The sequence below is a fragment of the Rhinatrema bivittatum genome, chromosome 5 (genome assembly GCF_901001135.1).
Source record: "Rhinatrema bivittatum chromosome 5, aRhiBiv1.1, whole genome shotgun sequence".
NCBI lineage: Eukaryota > Metazoa > Chordata > Amphibia > Gymnophiona > Rhinatrematidae > Rhinatrema > Rhinatrema bivittatum.
This window is the reverse complement of record NC_042619.1, coordinates 220,874,786-220,900,900: the sequence shown is the minus strand read 5'-3', so window position 1 is coordinate 220,900,900 and position 26,115 is coordinate 220,874,786. Positions and strand designations below refer to the sequence as shown.

Sequence of the window (26,115 nt, the reverse complement as noted above, 5' to 3'; positions counted from 1 at the left end):
CAGAACTCACCAAACCATTGTCTGAACTCCTCTCTGGATGGCAGGTCCGAAGTGTTCACCCCGAAATCACCTAAGGGGGTAGCAGCCTCCTCCTCCGGCGAAAGCGGGCGTGTGTGTTCTCAGTCTTCGCTAGGCCCCTCTTCAGCACTTACATTTTTTGTATATGAGTTTTGTTTGAAATCCAGTCCTTTTTTCTTCTGAGCTATCTTTAAAGGTTCAGCTACTAGTAGAAAATAGTTATTGGAAGACACAGTCCCTTTTTTACTAGGAAGTGCTTGTTTAACGGCTCGGGGGTTCTAGAGCCCAGGATCAGGCATCCATCTTGCTCCGCGGTGCTAGCGCCCCCTCTTCACCATTTCTATTAGCAAAGCTAATTAGGGATTCTGGGCTAATGTGTTTTTGTTATGTGGATGACATACAGATATTTACCCCAATAGGAAATGATAGAGAATAGTCTTTAGCAGAACTCAATACTTGCCTTGCGAACACATTCATTACATGCTCAATACTAAACATCCCTGAACAAGATACAACATTCATAAAGAACATGTCAGGTTGCTTGCCACAGCATAGGAAACACAGGTCTCTTCGCCTTCAGTGCAGAGTTTATATATAAAACAGGCTCTCTTTACCTTCATTAAATTCATTACCACCAGGTTAACAGCAAGTTCACTGTACTCACAGTCAGTCCTAATTAGCTTTTACATATATTAGGAATACTAGCAACAGGTTCAGCAATATTACATCTCAAATACTCAGAATTACAGACCATCCTCATACAGGAAATATAGCACAGCTTACAAGTTGCTGGAAATGCTAGGATATCCCCAGTGATACTTTATGAATTCCCAAGGACCAATGCGAGCCCTTTGGAACCTACTCCCAGAAGAGCTCCACTTCAGGAAGCAAGTAAAGGCCTGGCTCTTCTGCTAGGCCTTTAATGTGAAACCCATGACTTGATTACATGCTAGAAGGCAGCTGTAACCTGTATTAACTAGATGACCATAAACTTGACGACCATAAACTGCCTGGCACCATTCTGAGTGCCTTGAACATGCTGTTATAACCTGTTTGCTACAATGTTATTTTTAGTCAAACTTAGTCCAAGTTTAGTCTTTACTGTGCACTTTCCACTGACCAATACTGTTAAGCTATTGATCTCCAATTCGATGCTGCCATTCTAATAAATTGTAACCCGTCTCAGGTGAATGTCTTATTAAAAAAGGCAGGTAATAAATCCAAATAATAATAATAAATTAATTTATGGTGTGTCCACAACTTGAGTACTGTATTCAGTTCTGGTTGCCATCTCACTCATACTTGATAAGAAAGATGATGGAAGGACAGTATGGAACCATGCCTTGCGCAGTGCCCGTATATTCCCCCATTCCAGGGCTTGTGCAGTAGGGAAGGAGCTCCAGCACGTTTGGAAGCTGCTGCTAATGTCTCGGGTTGCTGTAAGGTGCTGACAGCAGAGCAGGTGTGGTGATCTGTACCCGATCAGGCAGTGGTGATTTTTCTGTAGCACACTGGCTGAGAAACACTAGCTTACTGGTATTGCATCAAGAATGAAGCCGGGCAGGCTGGATAGGTATGGTTCTTATCAACCATCATATTTTGTGTTTTTATGTGAGGGGGACATGGAGGAGTAAGAGAAGACAGATTAAAAACAAGATAAAAGTTAAGAAGTGGGGGCTGGACCACTGACTGCTGCACACGGCCATATGCAGGGTCAAAGCTCAACTCCCGCATCAATGAATGGTTCTCTAGGCCCAGGGCAGAGTCCCTCTGGCTTGGGGACCAGATGCTGGGCCAGAGCCTCCACATTTATTTATTTATTTTTTTTAAATTCAGTGGTTAGAGGTTCAAGTTAAACTTTACTCTGAACTTGAGAACAGTAGAAGAGATGGAAGTTAGGTTCTAAAGTAAGTTGGGAGGGTGGATATAGAATAGGACAGTATTCCCAACCCCCTGCTGGAGGCAAAAATCATCTGGTTGAGTTTTCAGGACTGCCCCAATGAATATGCATGAAGTTGGAGACCCAATGTATATGCAAACCTCTCATATGCATATTCATTGTAGCAATCCTGAAGGATAGGTATGCCCTTCAGGAGAGGGTTAGGAAACACTGAAACAGGGGAACCCCTGCACACCTGCCCCCCTGTAGCTGCAAATGAAGACTCATGGTGCTGTAGCCCAAAGAAGGTTAATTTTGATTGACCTGGAGGTCCAGAAGAACAAGAAGAATGTGATGATACATTGAGGAAAGATTTCAGAGAGCCAGCTGGGAGAAAGAGAAGAAAGCCCAGGAACAATATAATTAGAAACATTCAGGCAAAAATAAATCTCTATACAATAAACAATGTATTGAATTCTAGACAAGACCTATAATGTTTAAGAACAGTTATGGAAGGAGCAGCAATGAAGTGGACTGGTTTAGGTACCCAGTCTGCCCTACCAGTTTGATTAAAAATGAGAACTGGGAAATATGGAGGAGAGCCGCATGATGGTCTTGTCTCTTAAGTATAGCTCTATGCCAAAAGCAGTCCTCTCATTTCCAATCTATATTGTGAACTAAAAAAATAAAGCTGCATGATACCAAATTAATATTAATGAGCTACAAATGACCAATCTTACCACATGGATTAAGTTATATAATTTATTTCAGTAAATTACATTCTAGATAACCTTTACAGAACAAAAACATATACATTTGTATAAAGAGACTCTTCCAGGCTGGTTATAATCTATCCTTTACACAACCTCATTTAACAGAATCTGTCAGTATTAAAATTTACAAAATTAAAAATCCTACATCCAAATAGCAAAATTCAGTTATTAAAACTGAATATTGTGGCTAATCAAAAAATTATAGTCGTAAGTACATTTCACTGGTGTAGCTTTTAAAAATCAGATATTGCTTTACTCTAAATAGAGATGCCTTACTTCCAAAGAAAAGATAACATGCCCTCTAGTCAAAGACTGAACTATGTACAAAAGTAGTTAATATTATTTCCTTATGACCTCTTACAATGGAAGCCTAATATTGATTAGTGTCAAGTTTTACAATTACAAGACATTTTATGCACCAGAAAAGATCAGATGTTACCTATTAAGCAGGCAGGTTTTTTACTTTAAATGTATGTGTGTAAACAGGGTACTTAAAAAAAAAAAAAAAAAAAAGAAAGAAAAGCCCAGTTAAGTGTACAGGGTGACAGTTCCATGCTTACCAAAGAGTGTGGCTGGAAATTACACTACCTAAGGGCCTAGTGAAGACATTTACTCATCTGCTTCCAGAAGAACTTTCAAAGAGAACATTTTCATTATCCATTTTACACTTTCTGAATATATCTTTCTATATTACAACAAAACATTATTCCCCCTTACACTGTTTCTGCTCTTGAGGCTTGCTTTCCATTTTTAGTCTTAATTTTGTAAAGGCAATATTTGCTATTTGCACATCAGACTGTTGTCACAAGTATCAGATTTGAACTTTAGCCAAAGGACAAGCAGAAAGAACAGAGCACAGTTAGCAGGGCAGGCGATACATGTATGTGTTTTAACAGAAAAAGAAAATATAAAGATTAAGAAAGTTCTTCTGAATATATGTCCATGACCAGAGTTAATATTGGGGAAAGTGCCTGTTTGCAATACTTTTAACAGGTACTGGAAATTCCTGGCTACATTGGAATGTTTTTGCTCTGGATATTCAGCTACTGCAAGTTACTATGGAGGTTCCTCCTCCACATATACTATTTCATTTAGGATTTAAACTGTCCAAGCAAATGAGCTTTCAAATGCTTTAACCTAGACAGAAGATAAGCTGCAGATTTTTATATTGTTTAAATGACCTCAGTGCATTGCCAGTCATGCAGACCTTCATACATTGCGCAGAGAACTCAAAAGGAAAGTGAACTGGTGCACGGGGCAGTGTGAGGCACTGCCTAGCTTGTATTGTAACATGTTACTTAAATGTAGAGTATATTTTAAATGAGAGAGAAACCTGTGCCAGTTTTTAGTAGTGAAAAAAAGTCTTGTCAAATTTATGCAGAATCCCCCTAATTAACAATGCATGTCAGGGTATTTTGGCTTTCAATACAATCAAATAAAAAAAACCCCAAAACAAATTGTGGTACCAGGAAAATCTAACTGGAGAAAATTCTTTGGCACAATTTTTATTTAACAAAAACTGTAAATAGCAGATGCTGGTGATGTCTAGTATTCATGTATGTATGGAATGCAAACTGAAAGAAAATTCATGAACCTGAGCAATAGCAATATTTAACCACCTTCTCCCTCCACCAAAAAAAATAAAGTGAACTAAAAATCACATAGTCCCTATATCTTGGTACAAGAAAAAAAAATTATGTACAAAGTTTTAACACCACTGCCTGAACAGTATATTTCCAGATTTTGTGTCTGGTTATGCTACACTTGTGCTATAATCTGTCTACATCATAAAAATATTTTTTTCCCTTAAAGCACAGTTGTGAAATTAACATCTATTCAGGTAAAATTGGCGTAGGTTCAAAAGGCAATTGCATAAATCAGCATGTGTAGTTTTCTCAGGCATGATCAGACTTACTTCCGGCTCATGCAGGCAGAAGCCGTGCCACCTGGATCCCACAAACTTTTGATATGTTCCCTCCGCCCCAAGTACCTCCTATGGTGGGGCGTGGAGTGAAGGAGGAGATGGTTTCTGGGGTACGCGTGTTGCAGGAGATGGTTTAATCATTTTCTTGAAGCATATCTTCAATTTCTTTATCCCAGTTATCATCTCTTCTGTCCGATTCTGTAACTACCTCATAGTCTTGAAGCTCTTGCTGTAGTTCCTTTTCCCAATCTGCAGATTCTTCTGGAATAATAGCCAAATTCTCTACAATTATATATTGCTTTTGTAACATAACATTTCAATTTAATTTTACTGCTAAGAGGAAACAGTTTAAAATAACTGATGTTATATTAAAACAAACTAAACTAAAGCACTCATTAGAAATATGCTGGTGGCAGCAGTTGCACAATCTTCAAATCCTGCCTTTGGTGTATCTGTAACATGTTTATTTTTCTTTCTGTAAATGTAGTTTAGTTTATTTCACTTAATAAACTGCTTTTCATTAATAAATAAAGGTGGTGTACAAATATAATAAAAACCTTGGACTGTGCCGTTTCCTCCTGCCCGACAGGATTATTTTTAATACTTTCTTCCAAGGAGTGTGCAAGCTTTCCTAACCGGTATCATCCCCAAACTATGTGCACATATAACACTAACAGCACAGCAGTGAAAACAGCTATCATCATCAAGATATGTGTTCACAAACGTGTAAAAGAAAAGGTTTTCTTTAGCTCATACTCTGCTTTCTATACAGTGATACTTTTAGCTTCCCTCCACCCCCCACCCCAAAACTTAAAATTCATTTTAAAATGTAATGCAACTAACGTTTTGTCAAACCAAACATTTTGTGCCCCAAGCCCCAGCACAATCCATCCTCTGCCGCCCAGTTTGAGAACCACCAAATTATGGCAATCTTCGAAGTTCTGCAGTTAACACTTGGTAAAAAAAGACATCCAAGGTTATTTATTTCCTATAAAGCAGCTGACTAGAACAGTGTTTATAGCATCACAAGCTCATATTTTGCTCTGTAGGTCATACTGCAAAGGCTCAGTCAGCTTATTGACTGAGATAGTATAAAGGAGATCAGAGGCATTTGTACAAGTCATCACATGGGAGGTGTTTTTCAAGTTCCCTTAGTATTTAAATGTAGGACCTCTAGAGGTTTAAGGGAGTGGAACATAAGAAAATGCCAAACTGGATCAGACCAAGGGTCCATCAAGCCCAGCATCCTGTTTCCAACAGTGGCCAATCCAGGCCACAAGAACCTGGCAAGTACCCAAAAACTAAGTCTATTCCATGTTACTGTTGCAATAATAGCAGTGGCTATTTTCTAAGTCAACTTAATTAATAGCAGGGAATGGACTTCTCCTCCAAGAACTTATCCAATCCTTTTTTAAACACAGCTATACTAACTGCACTAACCACATCCTCTGGCAACAAATTCCAGGGTTTAATTGTGCGTTGAGTAAAAAAGAACTTTCTCCGATTAGTTTTAAATGTGCCCCATGCTAACTTCATGGAATGCCCTCTAGTCCTTCTATTATCCGAAAGAATAAAAAACCGATTCACATCTACCCGTTCTAGACCTCATGATTTTAAATACCTCTATCATATCCCCCCTCAGCCGTCTCTTCTCCAAGCTGAAAAGTCCTAACCTCTTTAAGTCTTTCCTCATAGGGGAGCTGTTCCATTCCCCTTATTTTGGTAGCCCTTTTCTGTACCTTCTCCATCACAATTATATCTTTTTTGAGATGAGGCAACCAGAATTGAGCATAGTATTCAAGGTGCAGTCTCACCATGGAGCGATACAGAGGCATGATGACATTTTCCGTTTTATTCACCATTCCCTTTCTAATAATTCCCAACATTGTTTGCTTTTTTGAGTGCCGCAGCACACTGAACCGACGATTTCAATGTGTTATCCACTATGACGCCTAGATCTCTTTCTTGGATTGTAGCACCTAATATGGAACCTAACATTGTGTAACTATAGCATGGGTTATTTTTCCCGATATGCATCACCTTGCACTTATCCACATTAAATTTCATCTACCATTTGGATGCCCAATTTTCCAGTCTCACAAGGTCTTCCTGCAATTTATCACAATCTGCTTGTGATTTAACTACTCTGAACAATTTTGTATCATCTGCAAATTTGATTCTCACTCGTCGTATTTCTTTCCAGATCATTTATAAATATATTGAAAAGTAAGGGTCCCAAAACAGATCCCTGAGGCACTCCACTGCCCACTCTTTTCCACTGAGAAAATTGTCCATTTAATCCTACTCTGTTTCCTGTCTTTTAGCCAGTTTGTAATCCACGAAAGGACATCGCCACCTATCCCATGACTTTTTACTTTTCCTAGAAGCCTCTCATGAGGAACTTTGTCAAACGCCTTCTGAAAATCCAAGTATACTATATCTTCCGGTTCACCTTTATCCACATGTTTATTAACTCCTTCAAAAAAGTGAAGCAAATTTGTGAGGCAAGACTTGCCTTGGGTAAAGCCATGCTGACTTTGTTCCATTAAACCATGTCTTTCTATATGTTCTGTGATTTTGATGTTTAGAACACTTTCCACTATTTTTCCTGGCACTGAAGTCAGGCTAACCGGTCTGTAGTTTCCCGGATCGCCCCTGGAGCCCTTTTTAAATATTGGGGTTACATTTGCTATCCTCCAGTCTTCAGGTACAATGGATGATTTTAATGATAGGTTACAAATTTTTACTAATAGGTCTGAAATTTCATTTTTTAGTTCCTTCAGAACTCTGGGGTATATACCATCCGGTCCAGGTGATTTACTACTCTTCAGTTTGTCAATCAGGTCTACCACATCTTCTAGGTTCACCATGATTTGATTCAGTCCATCTGAATCATTACCCATGAAAACTTTCTCCAGTACGGGTACCTCACCAACATCCTCTTCAGTAAACACCGAAGCAAAGAAATCATTTAATCTTTCCCCGATGGCCTTATCTTCTCTAAGTGCCCCTTTAACCCCTCGATCATCTAACGGTCCAACTGACTCCCTCACAGGCTTTCTGCTTCGGATATATTTAAAAAAGTTTTTACTGTGAGTTTTTACCTCTACGGCTAACTTCTTTTCAAATTCTCTCTTAGCCTGTCTTATCAATGTCTTACATTTAACTTGCCAACGTTTATGCATTATCCTATTTTCTTCTGTTGGATCCTTCTTCCAATTTTTAAATGAAGATCTTTTATCCAAACTGAAAATCAAACACATGATTTACGCGGATGACATACAAATCCTCATCCCTATAAGGAAATCCCTTCAACTATCTCTAATGTTCTGGGAACAATGCTTTCAAAAAATTAGCACTCTCCTCACCGAACTCAATCTAGTCATCAACAAGGACAAAACAGAATACCTCTTCATCTCACAGGAAGATAACTTCATCCAAAGAGAGATCACACCCATTATAACAGATCAACAACAAAAAGACACCGCTCATCAAAATACACTTACACCAATCCTAGACAGCCTCAAAAATACATCCTACGTAAGAGACGTAGGCGTTCTGCTAGACAATCAGCTGAACCTAAAAAGATTTGTAAACAACACAACCAAAGAATGCTTTTTCAAACTACAAGTCCTGAAAAAGCTTAAACCATTACTTCACGCTCACGACTTCCGCCTCGTCCTGCAATCAATTATCCTGACCAAAATTGACTACTGCAACGCGCTGCTAATCGGATTACCAGCCTCCACCATCAAACCTCTCCAGATGGTACAGAATTCTGCAGCTAGGGTCCTGACCAACTCTAACAAGAGAGACCACATCACGCCCATTCTTTACAATCTCCACTGGCTTCCAATTAAATTCAGAGTCTCCTACAAAGTCCTGACCCTCACTCACAAATACCTAAACAACATAGCACCTTCCGTACCATTAAATCAACAAGACCAATCAGAAAAGCCTACCAAGACACCCTTATCATCCCTCAAACCAAAACTCCACTAAGAAATAGGGCTTTCTCCACAGCAAGTCCTTCACTTTGGAATTCACTACCACCAGAACTCAGACAAGACACTTGCCACCAGTCATTCAAGAAAAAACTGAAAACCTGGCTATTCAGCCAAGCATTTCCATGATTTCTAAAAAGCTGCTTCAACGAACTCTTATTACAGCCTCTCCGCTCCAACTATATAACCCCTCCATCCCCCTCCCTCTATTCTTCTCTCCCCCCTTGGATTTAGACATATAAGACTTTGTTGTGCCATGTATATTTTGTTCTTATGTTTATGTTTAGCCATGTATTTTTTGCTCTTATGTTTAAATGTTACTCAAAAAGTTATACAATATGTTACTCAAAAAAGTTCTTTGTTATATGTAATTGCTCACAAGCAAGCTTATTCAACTGTTCTCTGTAAACCGATTTGATTTACATATAATGTAAGAAGATCGGTATATAAAAACCATAAATAAATAATAAATAAATAAATAAAATAGCCTTTCACCCCCCATTTTAACCATGCCGGTAATCGTTTTGCCTTCTTTCCACCTTTCTTAATGTGTGGAATACATCTGGACTGTGCTTCTAGAATGGTATTTTTTTTTTTTTTTTTTTTTTTTTTTTTAACAATGACCATGCCTCTTGCACATTTTTTTTACTTTTGTAGCTGTTCCTTTCAGTTTTTTTTAAACAATTTTTCTCATTTTATCAAAGTTTCCCTTTTGAAAGTTTAGCACGAGAGCCGTGGATTTGCATACTATTCCTCTTCCAGTCATTAATTCAAATTTGATCATATTATGATCACTATTGCCAAGCGGCCCCACCACCGTTACCTCTCTCACCAAGTCCTGTGCTCCACTGAGAATTAGATCTAAAATTGCTCCCTCTCTCGTCTGTTCCTGAACCAATTGCTCCATAAAGCTATCATTTATTCCATCCAGGAACGTTATCTCTCTAGCGTGCCCGATGATACATTTACCCAGTCAATATTGGGGTAACTGAAGTCTCCCATTATTACTGAACTACCTATTTGGTTAGCTTCCCTAATTTCTCTTAGCATTTCACTGTCCGTCTCACCATCTTGACCAGGTGGACGGTAGTATACTCCTATCACTATAGTCTTCCCCAACACACAAGGGATTTCTACCCATAAAGATTCAATTTTGCATTTAGTCTCATGCAGGATGTTTATCCTGTTGGACTCTATGCCATCCTGGACATAAAGCGCCACAACACCTCCCGGGTGCTCCTCTCTGTCATTGCGATATAACTTGTACCCCGGTATAGCACTGTCCCATTGGTTATCCTCTTTCCACCATGTCTCTGAGATGCCAATTAAGTCTATGTCATCATTCACTGCTATACATTCTAATTCTCCCATCTTACTTCTTAGACTTCTGGCATTAGCATACAAACATTTCAAAGTTTGGTTTTTGTTTGTATTTTCATTCTGCTTTTTAATTGGTAGGGATAAGTTAGAATTTTTTTTAGCTCAGGTGAGTTTTTAGTTACAGGCACTTGGAAAGTTGAGTTGTTGAAAGAAAGCAAACAAGCTTGCAGTCTGGCCTGCTCTCAAAGAAGAGAAGGGCTGGAGGGGAAGGATGAGAATCATTCTGAGGGGCACAAAGACTAAAGGTGCAAGGGGGAAGTCTGTAGGAAAAACAGGAAATCCTCTATCAGTTCCTAGGGTACGCCTAGAGGTCAGAGATATCAGGAATTTGCATTTGTGACTTTTTATAATGTTTGTGCTGGACTGTAATTCTTGAAAAAATAGTTTGTCAACTCTACATTTTGCATCAGTAAACGTCTGTTTTATTGGAACATCCACTGGGCATGTAAAGTTATTTTCTAGCCTGTTAGACTGATCCTCAAAGGCTTAAAAGCACTTGCTTCCCCTTCTGTCCTGAAGAACCACTGCAGCTTTGGTTTCACTAGATCTCAGCAGCACCTAAGTGTCAAACACTGCCAGTAGGACTGGAAAAAAGGGTTACATATAAATACATGCTTTAATTCACTGGAAATGTGGGCTCTTGTTTTTAAGATGTTTCCTATCATCTGTCCTTGCTGCATTCTTGCTTTCCATGCACTTGGCTGCTGCTAGAGTAAATTCTCTGGTTATTTCCACTATTATGGATCTCAGCAGGAGGTGGAGCCTTCAAACCTCTAACCACTTTTCCCTCAGCCACAAAATGAAATTAGTCAGCATCTTAATGCTGCCCAGTTCTATCTAATCAATTAGATAAGAGTTTGAAGGTTGCAGAACAAGTCAATATTGTTTGCATCCACATAAGCAGGGCTAGTCTTATCCTTCCACCTTGTTAATGGGAAATCTCTCTCCTGTTATTTTGGCAAGTGTTTTATAAATCTGTATGTGAGACAAACACATTTAATCCTCTGATGTTCCTTCCTTTCCTCCTGAGACAGGTCTAGAGGCCATACTTTCATAAGGACATTGAGAGGATGGAGAGACAGTTCAGAGGTGGTCTGCTAAAATTAAATAAGTTTTTCGACACAAGCCCAACAAAGGGGGGCTTAAGACATTCAAAATGTAGTCACTGGAGGGAAAGGGGAGAGATGACAGACAAATGCTCAAATATTTGATGGCTTTTAATGAATTAAAGGAAGGTGACTTTTTAATAAAAAAGGAAATTCAAGGACAAAGGGTCATGATATGAAGTTGAAGGAAGGATGGTTCCTAAGAAATATGATAAAAGGGAAAATTGGCTCTTACCTGCTAATTTTCGTTCCTGGAAGACCACAGATCAGTCCAGACAAGTGGATTTATTATTCCTACCAGCAGATGGAGGCAGAGAACAAAACTTTGAGGCACTGCTAAGTATCCGAGAGTGCCACCTGCGGTCCCTCAGTACTGACCTATACCCAAGCCAAGATGTCTAACCCCAACCTCCAGGATCTCTTCCTCTACAAAAGCTGGGGCACAAGTTGCAAACTCCCAACCAAACTGACCCCAGAACTAGGGGAATGAAAAAGTGAGAACTATATACAATATTATTCTGCAGCACACAACATAAGTCTGCATTATCAGGAGCGGTCTTTCGAAAAGCATTATAAAAGGGCCGGGATTCTGGACTGATCTGTGGTATTCCAGGAATGAAATTAGCAGGTAAGAACCAAAATTTCCCTTTCCTGTTCTTACTCCAGATCAGTCCAGACAAATGGGATGTACCCAAGTCCCTCTAACCTGGGGTGGGATCCCGAAAGACCTGCATGCAGTACATTTTCACCAAAGGAGCCCTCCTCTGGGGCCCTGACATCCAAATGGCAATGCCTAGTAAATATGTGCAAAGAGGACCAAGTTGCTGCCCGACAAATCTCCTGCGGTGACACTAACACTCCGCCCAGGAAGCTGCCTGGACCCTAGTAAAATGTGCACGCAATCCCTCAGGGATTGACCTACCTTTACTAATATAAGCCAAAACTATCGCCTCCTTCAACCAATAAGCAGTCGTACTGTTAACCGCTTTGCAAGCCTTCTTTGGTCCACCGAGTAACACAAAAAGATGGTCTGAGCACCAAAATCCATTGGTCACCTTGAGTTATATAAGGAGAACCTAAAGCACATCTGAAAGATGAAGCTCCCTCGCATGGGGAGAATCGGGCGTTAGGTGAGAAAACCCAGGCAGCTCCACCATCTGGATAAGATGAAAAAAGACGACACTACCTTGGGGAAAAAAAGAAGGAACTGCCCGAAACGAGACCCCCCTCATCAGAAATTCGCAAAAAAGGCTCTCTGCATGATAAGACTTGGGGCTCAGAAATCAGTCTCACTAAGCAAATCGCCATCAGGAACACCGGCCTTCAGGGTAAGATCCTTCAAAGTAGCCCTTTGCAAAGGTTCGAAGGGAGGACCACACAGTACTCGCAGGAACATGTTAGGATTCCAGGACGGACAAAGTCTACGGACTAGATGACAAATGCTTCACTCCTTTCAGAAAATGCACTATTTCCGAATGAGATGCTAAGTGTCTTCCCTGCAACCTCCCTCTGAAACAACCCAAGGCTGCCACTTGGACTTTGAGAGAATTATAGGCCAAACCCTTTGACAAGCGCTCCTGCAAAAAGGCCAAGACCTGGGCAAGGTTCACTTGCAAAGATTCAGCGTCATGGACACCACACCAGGACTGAAACACTCTTCAGACTCTGATATATGCCAAAGAAGTGGAGGCTCTTCTAGCCTGAAAGAGAGTAGTAATCACCGGCTTGGAATATCCTTTCAAGCGGAAATGCCACCTCTCAAAAGCCAAGCTGCTAGACTGAAGCGATCCATCTGCTCCGACAAGATGGGTCCCTGATGTAGCACTCCCATCAGATGGCTTAAGCGAATGAGCTCATTTACCACTAGCTGAACCAGATCTGCAAAGCACGGATGGCACGGCAACTCCGGTGCTACCAGGATCACTCGCCCTGATACTGCTCGATGCGATCCAACACTTGATGTATGAGCATCCATGGAGGAAAGACATAGCAGAAGCCTTTTTTTTTAAATTTTATTTTTATGCATTTCAAATATATAACACAAATAACTTTGTACCAGCAAGGGAGATAATATACCAAAACAAAATAAGCATTTAGAATAAACAAAGAAATACATATTCAATTTCTCCCATGTAATAGGAAATAGGGGGAGAAATCCATGTCAAGAAACTGGAGCTATTATCTATCGGGGAAAAAAAAAAAAAAAAATAAAAAAAAAAAAAAAAGAATAGGAGCACAACCACACCTCAACTTAAATGCCTCCTACATATAGTGACTTTAGGTGTACACATCTAAAAAAGATCTTAACTGCAACGGTTCAAAAAAGACTTTGCATTTTGAAACTGCACAATACATTAAAGGGGTAGCATAAGAGGAATTGCGCTCCACATGACAACGCTTCTGATCTCATAGAAAGAAATTTCTTTCTACGTTCCTGTGTGTTCCTAGTCACTTCGGGATATATCCAGATTTTCTGACCGTGGAATAAAGAATCCTTATTCTTAAGGAAAAAATCTGAGAACAACATTTTGGTCATGCTCAAATGCAAAGGAAATTACCGAAGTCCCCCTCTGTTGTATCTCAGTTTCTTGAGTCAATTCCAATATTTCTGTGATATTCATAGAATGCTGACCTTGAGTTTCAGATCCTGGTTTCTCCAGCACTTTTTGGGGCGTATAATATAGGCCTTCGTAATTAAGGGCATGGCTTCTGTTGGAATCTTAAGATTATTTACCAAATAAGTCTAAGAAATCCACTAAAGATATCTTCTATATAAAAGGAAAATTAATAACCCTTAAATTCAGAGACCTTAAAGAGTTCTCACTATTTTCTAATTTTATAGCTGTGAGTCTCAGATTGCACTAAATTATGCCGTATTTTCTCCATAGATGTAGCTCTTTTGTCTATAGCTTCTAATCTTTCTTCACATTGGCCGACCTTTTTCTCTGTATTTATTCCATGTTTATTGGTCTCAAAAAAAACCCTGAGTCAAGGAAGCAGTCGCTGATTCTATAGACACTAGCGCATTCCAAACTGAATCAAGTGTCACTGTTGCAGGTTTAGTCAGAGTGAAAACTGTACCTGTTATTACCAATGCAGAACCTCCTTCACTCGAAGGAATATTAAAATCCCTTGCTATATCTGGTGCCATAGCTAAGGTAGTTCCTAAAGAAAATTTAGAAGAATCCTCCGTAGAAAATCTTATCCGTGTATCCCCAACTGAACCTATGCATCAGAAACAGTTCCCGGGTCCTTCACCTCCTCTCTCGGTTTTGTCGAATCTCCTCATTTTACCGCTGGGGAGGCCGAAGCTGAGAAAAGATTCACTGGAGTCGAACCACAGGGCGGGGATTGTGTTTCCGGCATGCCAGGACTAAGTGAGATTTCATCGGCCAATTGGGTGGCCGATGAAATCCACGTCAACCCCCGAAGCGGCCCTCGCTCCTGGCTCAATCAGCATGGAGGAGAGAAAGTTGTCAATCTTCCTTTGGCTGATGTCCATTGTCCCCGAAACAGGTAGATTTTTGTGAAGTCTGGCCTTACGCTTTAAATGTGGCATTGTAGGGGGACAAAGTAGGAAAAATCAATATAGAGGCAATGTGGTAGGAAGAGCCTCACACTTGCTCTTTAAGCATTGGCCATCTTGGATCTCTCCCAGCAGGAGCCTTCTGGCCACGGTTGAACTAGGGCATCGATCCCTGTGGAGCCAAACTCCCTTTGGTGGTTGCAAAACTTTGTTGCCTTGGCATTCTTCCTCGTTGCCATGAGATCAAACTGGGGTTCGCCCCACCTGTGCCGAATGAGCACAAAGGCCTCCACTAACAGCTCCCATTCCCCAGGTCCAACTGTTGTCTATCGAGATGATGTGCCTGCACATTGTCCACCCTTGCCACATGAGAGGCTGCAAGTGCTGCTAGATGAAGTATCCTCCAGGCAAAGAGTTTGTGAACCTCCTGAGCCACCAAGTGATTCTTTGTTCCGCCCCGATGATTGATATAGGCCACCGTCGTTGCATTGTCTGAGAACATACGTATCACCCTTTCTTGAATCCGAGGAAGAAAGAACAGCGCCCTCCGGACCGCTCTTGTTTCAGACGGCTGATTGACCAGAACGCTTCCAATTGGAGACCACTGCTCTTGGGCTGTAGATCCTTGACATATCGTTCAGACTGGCATCTGTGGTCACTACCACCCAATCTGGAACCTTCAAATCCACTCCCTTCTCTAATTTGGACAGCAACAGCCACCAAGAGAGATTAGATCTGGATACCTCCTGGAGTGGTAAAGGCAGCTGAAACTCCTCAGACATCGGATTCCAATGGGACAGGAGTGCCTTCTCAAGTGGACGCATGTGTGCAAACTCCCATGGCACCAAATCTAGTGCAGAAGCCATGGACCCTAGCACCTGAAGATAATCCCATACCTTGGGGGATCAACAGGTCCCTCAGCCAAACCACTTGCGACTGCAACTTGAGCACCCTTTCCGGGGTAAGAAACACCTTGCCTAACCGGGTGTTGAACTGTGCTTCCAGGTAATCCAAGGACTGGGATGGTTCTAGATGGCTCTTCGCCCGGTTTATCATGCAGCCCAGGGACTCCAGGTGATCTGTCACTCACCGAATGGAAGAGACACTCCAACCTCCAACTTTGCCCGAATGAGCCAATCATCCAGGTTTGGATGCACCAGTATCCCTTCTCTTCTGAGGGCTGCTGCCACTACCACAATCACCTTTGTGAATGCTCTCTGAGCAGTAGCTAGCCCAAAGGGAAGAGCTCGAAACTGAAAATGCTCCCCTAGCACTGTGAAGCTTAGAAACTTCTGATGGTCTGCTCTGATGGGAATGTAGATATATTACTCCATAAGATCCAAGGAGGGCAGAAACTCCTCTTTACGCACTGCTGCAATCACCGCTCATAACGTCTCCATCCGAAAACGTGGCACTCGCAATGCCGTGTTGACCCTTTGCAGATCCAGAATGGTTCAAAATGAGCCCTCCTTCTTGGGAACCACGAAGTACACAGAATACCTTCCCTGACTGTGTTCCTCTTGCGGCACCGGGAGGATGGCTTCCAATTGCTACAGCCCAGTAGAGTGTCCTGCACTGCAGCCCGCTTGCCAGGCATAGCACAACAGGACACCACGAAGGCATCTTTAAGGAGGTTGAGAAAATTCTAAAGCGTAGCCTTCCCTTATTACTTCCATCACCCACTGGTCCAAAGTGATTCTGGTCCACTCCTCATAAAACCGGGATAATCATCCTCTGACCACCACCAGGGAGGCGTGGACCAGCCTGCCTTCATTGGACAGGCTTTGCACCTCCGGAACCCTGTCTTGAACTAACTCTGGCTGGTCTATGGGTTCCTTGAAAGGACTGATGCCTTCCTGAAATCTGCTTCTGCATAAAGCCTGAAGAACCTCTGCTGGAGTGAAATCTCCTCATTTCACGGAAGTGAGAACGAGGTGGGAAGGTCTTCTTAGTTTCCTTATCATCTACAGGCAACCTATTCCCTTTAGTATCTGCCAAATGCTTCATCAGTGTCTCTAGATCCTCCCCAAACAATAACCTTTCTTTGAAGGGGAGATAACAAAGCTGCGTCTTGGACCAATCATCCGCCGACCAATTACGTAACCACAGAAGCCTTCGCATGGCTACTGTGGACACCATATTCCTAGCCAAAGTGCGAAGCATATCATAGAGGGCATTGGCCTCATAGGCCACCCCCGCTTCCAACTGAGCACCCTGGCCAGGCTCCGCAGAGGTTTCTGCTACCTTCACCTGCGTGTTCTGCATCCAGCACAAACAGGTCCTCTGCATTAGACTAGCGCAGACAGTAGCCCTAAGGCTCAGAGATGAGACTTCAAACAGCCTCTTCCAGGATCTCCAGCTTCCAGTCCTGGGCATCCTTCAAGGCCGCCAACCCTGCCACAGGAATCGTCGTTTTCTTTATGACGCCGACACCGCCGCATCTACTTTCGGCAGTTTCCACAGCTCTATTATGTCCTCCGGAAAGGGATACAACCTGGCCATAGCCCTGGCTACCTTCAACCAGCTTCTGGGATCCCATTCCCGATCAGTTTCTTTACCTGCTTTGACAAAGGGAATGCCCTCAGAGGTCCATGCAGTCCTCCAACACCAGGTTTACCCCTTCATTGTCGGAATCCTCCTGTGCAACCTTAATCCCCAGCTCCTCCAGAACCTGAGGGATGAGAGGCCGCAATTCCTCCTTAGGGAATAACCTGACCATCCTCGGGTCATCCCCTTCTACCAGAGGGAGTTCGTCTGCATCTGGGTCCCCCAGTGGATCAGTCATTGGATCCATGCCCTGACCAGAGCTCTGGTCCACCTGCAGATCACTGCTCTGAGGATCAGCGCAATCAGAATCCTCGAAGGAAAGATCCTCCCCTCTTGATCGATCCAGACCCAACAGATGCAAAATGCACCCCGTCCTGGGAGGCACCTCAGCCCAAGCCTTCTTAGCCTTGCCTCGGATCGTCTGAAAAGCTAGCCTGGCGAGATAAGGCCTCATACATTAAAAAAAACAAAATCTGCGGAAAATCCGCAGTGGTCTCCCTGCTCCACAGGTGCCCGGTCCCCCCCCTGCATCTGCTAGCACATCTCCCCCCTCCTCCAGGCCCCTGATGCACAGGAGGGGGAGTCTCTGCCCTCCCCATCCATGTCAGGGCTCCTGCCATGTGGAGCTAAAATGGCCGCCGTCTTTCATTCCCCCCCTCCCCCCCCCCCCGGGCCTTCTGCACAGGACCTGCAGCACATGTGCAGCATATGCCCCCTGATCCTTTTGCTGAGGCTCCCTCACTTCCAGAGACACAAGCAGGGCAGAGAAGGACTGCACTGAGGCGAGTGTACCTCTCCTCGCAGGCCTGACAGGCTTTCCTGCTCACAGCGGGAGACTGCATTGGGTGCGACGTGGCTCGCAGCTAAAAAAAAAGTCCCAAGTAAGGAAAAATGAAGCCGCCACCGCTGTCCCAGCTTTGGATGCTGAAAAGTCTGCCCCAGCCATGTGGTTTCTGCCTCACCCCGACACCGAGCCAACACACACCTCAGGTGCTCAGACAGTGAAAAAATTAACAGCCACTTAGGGAATAGCCACTGCTATTAATTGCATCAGTAGCATGGGATCTTCTTAGTGTTTGGGTAATTGCCAGGTTCTTGTGGCCTGGTTTGGCCTCTGTTGGAAACAGGATGCTGGGCTTGATGGACCCTTGGTCTGACCAGTATGGCAATTTCTTATGTTCTTAGGTTTTTTTTTGTTTTGTTTTGTTTTTTTGTTTTTTTTAAGTTAAGCTCTTAAAGAAACAGCCTGCTGAGCCACACAGAACAGTAAAAGCAAATGAAACTACTACTTTCCTATTTCTGGAAGCTCCAGGATGCTGCAGCTGTTCAGCCTGAGGGATAGGTTCTCAAGGGGAGCGATGGAACCAGGACCCCTGGATTTCCCTTTCCCTAGAATCAAGGGTCGAGTCTGGCCAGGGATTTCCAACCCCCCGCTCACCAAGAGGGATGGCCCACGAAGGAAGCTCTGTCTTCCATCTATCTTCTCTTTAATCCTAAATTCTTATTTTACTTTAACTAACATACTGCAGGTTTGCACCCCTACCATTTGCTGGAGACTGAGGCACTGCTATATATCCGAATGCGCCACCTGAAATCCTTCAGTTTTTCTCTAAGTTTTGTTCTCTGCCTTCATCTGTTGGTAGGGATGCATAAACCTACTTGTCTGGACTGATGTGGGGTATGAACAGGAATCCTCCTTTCTTGAGAGGGTGAAAGATGCCTGGAATTACCTACGAGTAGAGATGGTGGAAACCAATACTGTGACAGAACTCAAGCATGCTTGGGAAAATAGTAAGAATAGGGTTGGACAATTGCAGAATTGCAAACAATTCATAGATCACTCTCTTGAGACTGGAGAACATAACTGCCATACTAAATCAGACTGAGGGTCCATCAGGCCCAGCATTCTGTTTCCAACAGTGGCCAATCCAGGTATCAAGTACCTGGCAGGATCCTAAATAGTAGATAGATTCCTTGTTGCTTACAACCAGAGATAAGCAGTAGCTTTCAAATCTACCTAGTTAATAACTGTTTGTGGACTTTTCCTCCAGGAACTCATCCAAACATTTTTTAAACCCGTATACTGCCTTTACAACATCCTCTGGCAATGAATTCTAGGGCAGTGGTTCCCAAACCTCTCCTGGGGGACCTCCAGTCAGTCAGGTTTTCAGGATATCTGCATTGAATATGCAAGAGATAGATTTGTATGCAACAGAGGCAGCGTATGCAAATCTATTTCATGGTTTTTATTTACCACATTCTTTGGCAATGAATTCCAGAGCTTAATTGTGCGTTAAGTGAAAATTTGTTTTAAATTTGATACTTAGTAACTTCCTGGAGTGTCCTAGTCTTTTTTTATTTTTTTGGAACACCCAATTTGCATTTATCTATTCCACTTCATTCATGATTTCTCCCCTCAGCTGTCTTCTCCAAGCTGAAGATCCTTAACTGCTCTAGCCTCTGTGTTGTTTCATCCCCTTTTATCATTTTGGTTACCCTTCTCTGTACCACTATATCTTTTTTGAGATGCAGTGACTAGAAGTGTACACAGTACTCTAGCTGCAGGCACATCATGGAGTGATACAGAGACAATATGTTTTTTTCCATTTTATTCTTTATTGCTTTCCTAATAATTCTTAAAGGAAAATTAGTTTCTTACCTGATAATTTTCGTTCCTGTAGTACTACGGATCAGTCCAGGCTCCTGGGTTTTGCCCCCCCCCCCCCCTCCTCTAGCAGATGGAGACAGAGCAATTATCAAAACAAACTCTGCCTATAAATAAGGCTGGTGCCACCTACAGCCTGGCAATATTACTCAATGTCAAAGCAGAATGGAACTCTCAAAACCCATTATAACTATATACAATAAAAGAAACAAAACTAGTCCACTGAACCCTCCTGGGATCTGAACCTCGAGAACCACTTAAGGTCAAAAATTCAGAATTCTGCCAATCTGAAATAAGATAATATATAAGAACAGAGCGGACTCTCCCTTTCTCTCATGTCTGTGACGGACGGGATTCTGGACTGATCCGTGGTACTACAGGAACGATAATTATCAGGTAAGAAACTAATTTTCCTTTCCCTGTACGTACTCTGATCAGTCCGGACTCCTGGGATGGGATCTAGAGAGGCCCGCTCGAAGCACTTCCTTTCCAAATCCTCCTGAAACTGGAGCCTGAACATCCAGTCTGTAATGTCTTGCAAAAGTATGCAAGGATTTCCATGTAGCTGCCCTGCAAATCTCCTGCAGTGATACCATCTGACACTCTGCCCAAGACACCGCTTGCGAACGAGTAAAGTGGGCAAGCAGACCCGTAAGGAAGGGATCTACCCCGAAGGAGATAGGCCGAATTAATAGCCTCTTTTAGCCAATGAGCTATAGTAGTTTTGGACGCCTGCTGTCCTCGTTTAGGACTACTCCACAGCACAAAGAGCTGGTCAGTCACGCGAAACTCATGGGTAACCTCTAGGTAACGCAGCAAAACTCTGCGAATGTCGAGCTTCGGCAAGTTGCCAGCCAAAGGATTCGAACGGTCTAACTCCGTGAAGGCTGGCAGGACCACAGATTGATTGATATGCAAGAAGGAAACCACTTTTGGCAAGAAAGACGGAACAGTCCTTAAAGAAACGCCCGAATCCGAAATCAGCAAAAAGGGTTCCCTACATGAAAGTGCCTGGAGTTCCGACACCCTACGAGCTGATGTAATGGCAACCAGAAAAATCACCTTCAAGGTAAGATATTTTAGAGTCGATCTCTTCAAAGGCTCAAAGGGTGCCGAGCAAAGCGCAGTGAGGACTAAATTCAGACTCCACAATGGATAGGGATGCCGAAGCGGAGGACACAAATGTTTTGCTCCCTTAAGAAAACGAACTACATCCAGATGTGCCGCTAACGCTAAGCCCTGGACGGATCCACGCAAACAACCAAGTGCCGCCACCTACACTCTGAAGGTACTACATGACAAACCCTTAGAAAGACCGGATTGTAGAAAACACAGAATATCTGACACCGAGGCCCGGGTATCCAGACACCAAGTCTAAAAAAAAAACTTTCCATACTCCAACATATGTAAGATTGGTAGAAGTCTTACGCAATCAGAAAAGCGTAGCTACTACTGCCAGAGAATAGCCTTTGTGACTTAACCTCTGCCTTTCAAAAGCCATGCCGCTAGACAGAAGCAATCGACTTCTTCCAAACAAACAGGCCCTTGATGCAGCAGGTCTGGGAGAACTGGAAACCGCAGCGGTCCCTCCACGACAAGATTGAGAAGGTCCGTGAACCAGGGACATCTCGGCCATTCTGGAGCTACCAGGATGACCTCCATCCGCCTGAGCACTTTGCCGATCAATGGCCAAGGCGGGAAGATGCACAGCAGAACTCTGTGGGCCAAGGCAGCACTAAGGCATCTACCCCTTCTGCTCCCATCTCTCTCTGACGAGCATAGAACCGCGGAGCTTTGGCGTTCCGAAATGTTGCCATGAGATCCATGCTGGGCATGCCCCACACGTTGCAAATGAGTTGAAAAGCTGCGTCCGCCAATTCCCATTCCCTGGGATAGAGACGGTGACGACTTAGAAAGTCAGCCTGCATGTTGTCCGCACCAGCAATGTGAGACGCTGCTATGCTTACCAAGTTTTGTTCTGCCCAGCTGATCAATTAGTGAGCTTCCATCGCCACTAGTTGACTTCTGGTTCCTCATTGGCGATTGATGTACGCCACCGTGGTCGCATTGTCTGAGAGAATTCTGACAGACTTGCCCTGGAGGAGAGGATGGAATGCTTGCAACGCCAACCATACCGCCCTAGTTTCCAGTCAATTGATTGACCAGAGCGATTCGACGGGAGACCAAAGTCCTTGTACCGATTTTCCTCGGCATACCGCTCCCCAACCAGAGAGACTGGCATCCTTGGTGACCACTGTCCAGTCGGGCACATCCAGGGGAAATCCACGGATTAAATTGTCCGTCACCAACCACCAATCGATACTGGAACGTGTTGCCTCCGTAAGCGGCAAAGGTAGATGAAAAAGCTCAGAGACTGGGTTCCATCAGGAAAGCAAGGCGGACTGTAAAGGCCTCACATGCGCAAAGGCCCAGGGTACCAGTTCTAATGTTGAAGTCATCGACCCGAGAACCTGTAAATAATCTCTGACCCTGGGCGGGTGCTTGAGCATTAAACCTCTTACTTGGACTTGCAGCTTGGAGACGCGTTCCATGGTAAGAAAAAAAAAAACTGCCTTGCTGAGTGTCGAATAGAGCACCCAAATATTCCGACTGAGTGGGCTCCAGTCGGCTCTTGGCGAGATTGACCACCCAGCCCAGCGATTGGAGAAGCTGAAGTACTCTCTGAATCGCCTCCTGGGCAAGCGCTTTCGATTTCGCACGAATTGGCCAATCGTCCAAGTAAGGATGCACCAGCAACCCCTCCCTGCATAGATGGGCTGCCACCACCACCACCACCTTGGTGAATGTCCTGGGTGCTGTGGCCAGACCGAAGTGCAGAGCCCGAAACTGAAAATGCTGATCCAGTATCAAAAACCAAAGAAACCTCTGGTGGTCTGACCGAATGCCTATATGAAGATACGCTTCCGTGAAGTCTAAGGATGCAAGAAACTCCTCCTAGCATACCGAGGCAATGACTGACTGGAGCGTCTCCATGCGAATCCGGGGGACCTAGAGACATCTGTTTACTCTTTTCAGATCCAGAAAGGGCCGAAAGGAACCCTCTTTTTTTGGCACAATGAAGTAAATGGAGTAACAGCCTTTCCTTTTTGCCTCCGGAGGTACTGGGGCGATGGCCCCTAGTTGCAGAAGTCGCTGCAAAGTGTCCTGCACCGCTCTTCGCTTGGTTTCATAACCGCAGGGAGAAATTAGAAATTGGTCCAGAGGACGCCGAGCAAAATCTAAAAGCGTAGCCTTCTCTTATCACAGTAAGGACCCATTGGTCTGTCGTTACTTTGGTCCATTCCTCGAAAAACAGGTACAGTCTGCCCCCTATCTCTGGCACCGAGGAATGGACTGGCGCCCCTTCATTGGGTAGATTTGGCCCCGGAGGAAGACTGGGCATTCCCAGCTCTGCCGAATCTTCTGCCACGAAAGGGTTGGGGGACCAGGACTGTTGCCTAGTTGGTGTCTGACGAAAAGAAGAACTGGGGGCTCTAGCTGGTCTGAAGCGCCGATTCCCTCTGAATCTGGCCCGGGACGAGAACGTCCCTCTTGACTTAGGCCTATCCTCCGGCAGGCGATGAACCTTATTCTCTCCCAGAGATTGATTCAAATCTTCCAAGTCCTTTCCAAAAAGCAATTTACCCTTAAAAGGTAAAGAACCTAGCTGCGCCTTGGAGGACACGTCCGCCGACCAGTTTCTTAATCACAGGAGGCTCCGAGCCGAGACCGCGGATACCATGGATCTCGCCGACGTCAATAGGTCGTGAAGTGCATCAGCACTGTAGGCCATTGAAGCTTCTAGACGGCCTGTTTGAGCGGCCTCCTCATCTGAGAAATCCGCATTGGCCTGCAACTGCTGAACCCAGCAGAGGCCTGCTCTCAAGGCAAAATTACTGCACATGGCCACCCGCGCTCCCAGTGCGGATACCTCAAAAATCTTTTTAAGCTGCAACTCCAACTTCCTGTCTTGCAGGTCTTTGAGCGCTGTGGCCCGTGACTGGGATCGTGGTCTTCTTGGTGACCGCGGATACTGCCACATCCACTTGGGGCACTCTAGCAGCTCTAAAGCATCCTCCGGCAGAGGATATAGCTTATCCATGGCTTTACTCACCTTCAATCTGAGGTCCGGGGTATCCCACTCCCGGAATAGCAAGTCCGTAGCAGAGAAATGGAAAGGGAAGGAGGTAGCAGGGCCCCTCAGACCCAGTAATATCTGATCCATCACTCCCAGTTTGGACTCCTCGGGCGGACCCTTAATGCCCAGCTCAGCAAGAATGGAAGGAATAAGAGGTCCCAACTCCTCCCTCCAGAAGAGACTGACCACCTTTGGGTTGTCACCTTCCGTCATATGTGAGCCCCTCGCTGATGCCCATCAACTTCCCCATCTACCCCAGCGGGGGCTTGGATTGAGGGTCTGGGTCTCTAGGATCAGTATCTAGATCAGAAGTATCTGTGTCCGTCTGAGGGACCTCTGTCCGAAGAAAACGTTTAGGTGCTGAAGGGTCAGCTCCCCCCCCCTGAGACCTAGAGTGTTTCTTGGAAATAGGCTTGGAACCCAGAGAAACGGATTTTCAGTCAGCCTGCTGCTTCCCTGACTTTTTTTGCCTTGTAAGCCTTATGAAGTAGTAAAACAAACTCAGTCGAGAAAGAGGAAGAGGAGGAGTCAGAAGCCCCCTTGGGGCTATCCTCCGTGGCTGGCAAATCATGTTGATAAAAGTCCCTGTCAGCTGGGAACCTTTGCTGAGGAGAAAGGGGAGGCAGCAAAATCCTCTCCCCCATCGCAGCACAAGTGACAGACCTGAAAGACTGCAAAATTTCTTCCGTTCCCGCACTGAGTGGGAACGGAGCAGCCCCAACCTGACCTGCAGCAGCTGAGACTGTAGGCATTCGGGCCCACTTAGTTTTAACAAATTTGGTAGCAATAACGGCTCCGGAGGAACCCCCCCCCCGGCAACATGCAGAGCTGAGGCCTTCCCTTGAAAGGTGTGTGTGGGCCGAGCCGCACGAGTGGCAAGCTGAAGACTGCAGCATCGAGAGAGATGATAAAATCTGACTGACAGAAAAAAAAAATGTAAAAATAACTCACCCCTGCTCCTAAAAAGCGCCGAGACCAGGAGAAAAAAAAAAAAAAAAGAGCTGCCGCGACCCTAACAAACCGAAAGAAAATGAAAATGTATATATATATTTTTTTTTTTAAGATACTTGCCCGGCAGTGGCCCAAGGTGCTGATTCTATAACTGTGGAGTGAACCGGGCTCCCCGGTGTCGCACCCAGAGCTGTCCAAAAAAGAAATTAGAGTCCTCGACCCTCTTATGCAGCTGCCTCATGACCAATGGGGGATGGCCCTCTCAGGACCTCACAACCCCCTGGGAGGCTAAAGACAACACTGCTCCCGTTAAAGTAATTTAACTACAAGAAAAATTGTGGTTTTTTTTTAAAGCCAAACTGAGTAAGAAAAAGAACCATTAGTCCACCTAAATCGGACTAAAAACCCCAGAATAAATGACCACACAGACCAAATGGTGGAGGTTTTGCACCTCCACCATTTGCTGGAGACAGAGGAATACTGCCAGACTGCAGGTGGAGTTTTGTTTTGATAACTGCTCTATCTCCATCTGCTAGAGTGGGGGGGGGGGGGGGGGGGGGGGGGGAGCAAAACCCAGGAGTCTGGACTAATCCGGGTATGTACAGGGAACATTGCTTTTTTTGACTGCCGCCTTTCGCTAAGACAATGATTTAAATGTATTGTCCATGATGACACCTAGATTCTTTTTCTGGGTGTCAACTAACATCATGTAACCACAGTTTGGATTATTTTTCCCTATGTGCATCAGTTTCCACTTGTCCAAATTAAATTTCATCTGCCATTCTCGCAAGATCCTCCTGCAAATCAGCTTCTGATTTAATAACTTGGAATAATTTTGAGTCTGCAAATCTGATCATCTCACTCGTTGCTCCCTTTTCCAGATCACTTATAAATGTTAAAAAGCACAGTGCCAGTACAGATCCCTGGGACACTCCACTGTTTACCTTCCTCCATTGAGAAAACTGACCATTTAGTTCTACTCTTGTTTTCTATCTTTTAACCTGTTTGTAATCCACAACAAGACATTGCCTCCTATCCCATGATTCTTAAATTCCCCAACAAATATCTCATAAGGGACTCCGAACACCTTCTGAAAATCCAGGTGATGATAAAACAAGGGGCAGATAAAGAAGCATGGCTTAATGACATTGCAGGCCATGGGTTAGCCAGGCTGGTAACAGTCTAAAACCATCCAGGTCAATTC

At 44.0% G+C, this 26,115-nt stretch overlaps 1 protein-coding gene across 1 annotated transcript in view; it reads right to left on the bottom strand.

Annotated features, from left to right (window-relative positions):
• Positions 1-2,645: 2,645 nt before the first annotated feature.
• SYAP1 (synapse associated protein 1) overlaps positions 2,646-26,115 on the bottom strand; it is a 72,335-nt gene continuing 48,865 nt past the window's right edge. Inside the window, 1 exon segment of the mRNA XM_029603288.1 lies at positions 2,646-4,855. Within this exon segment, the coding sequence (XP_029459148.1) occupies positions 4,728-4,855 (128 nt within the window). The 3' untranslated portion in view covers positions 2,646-4,727.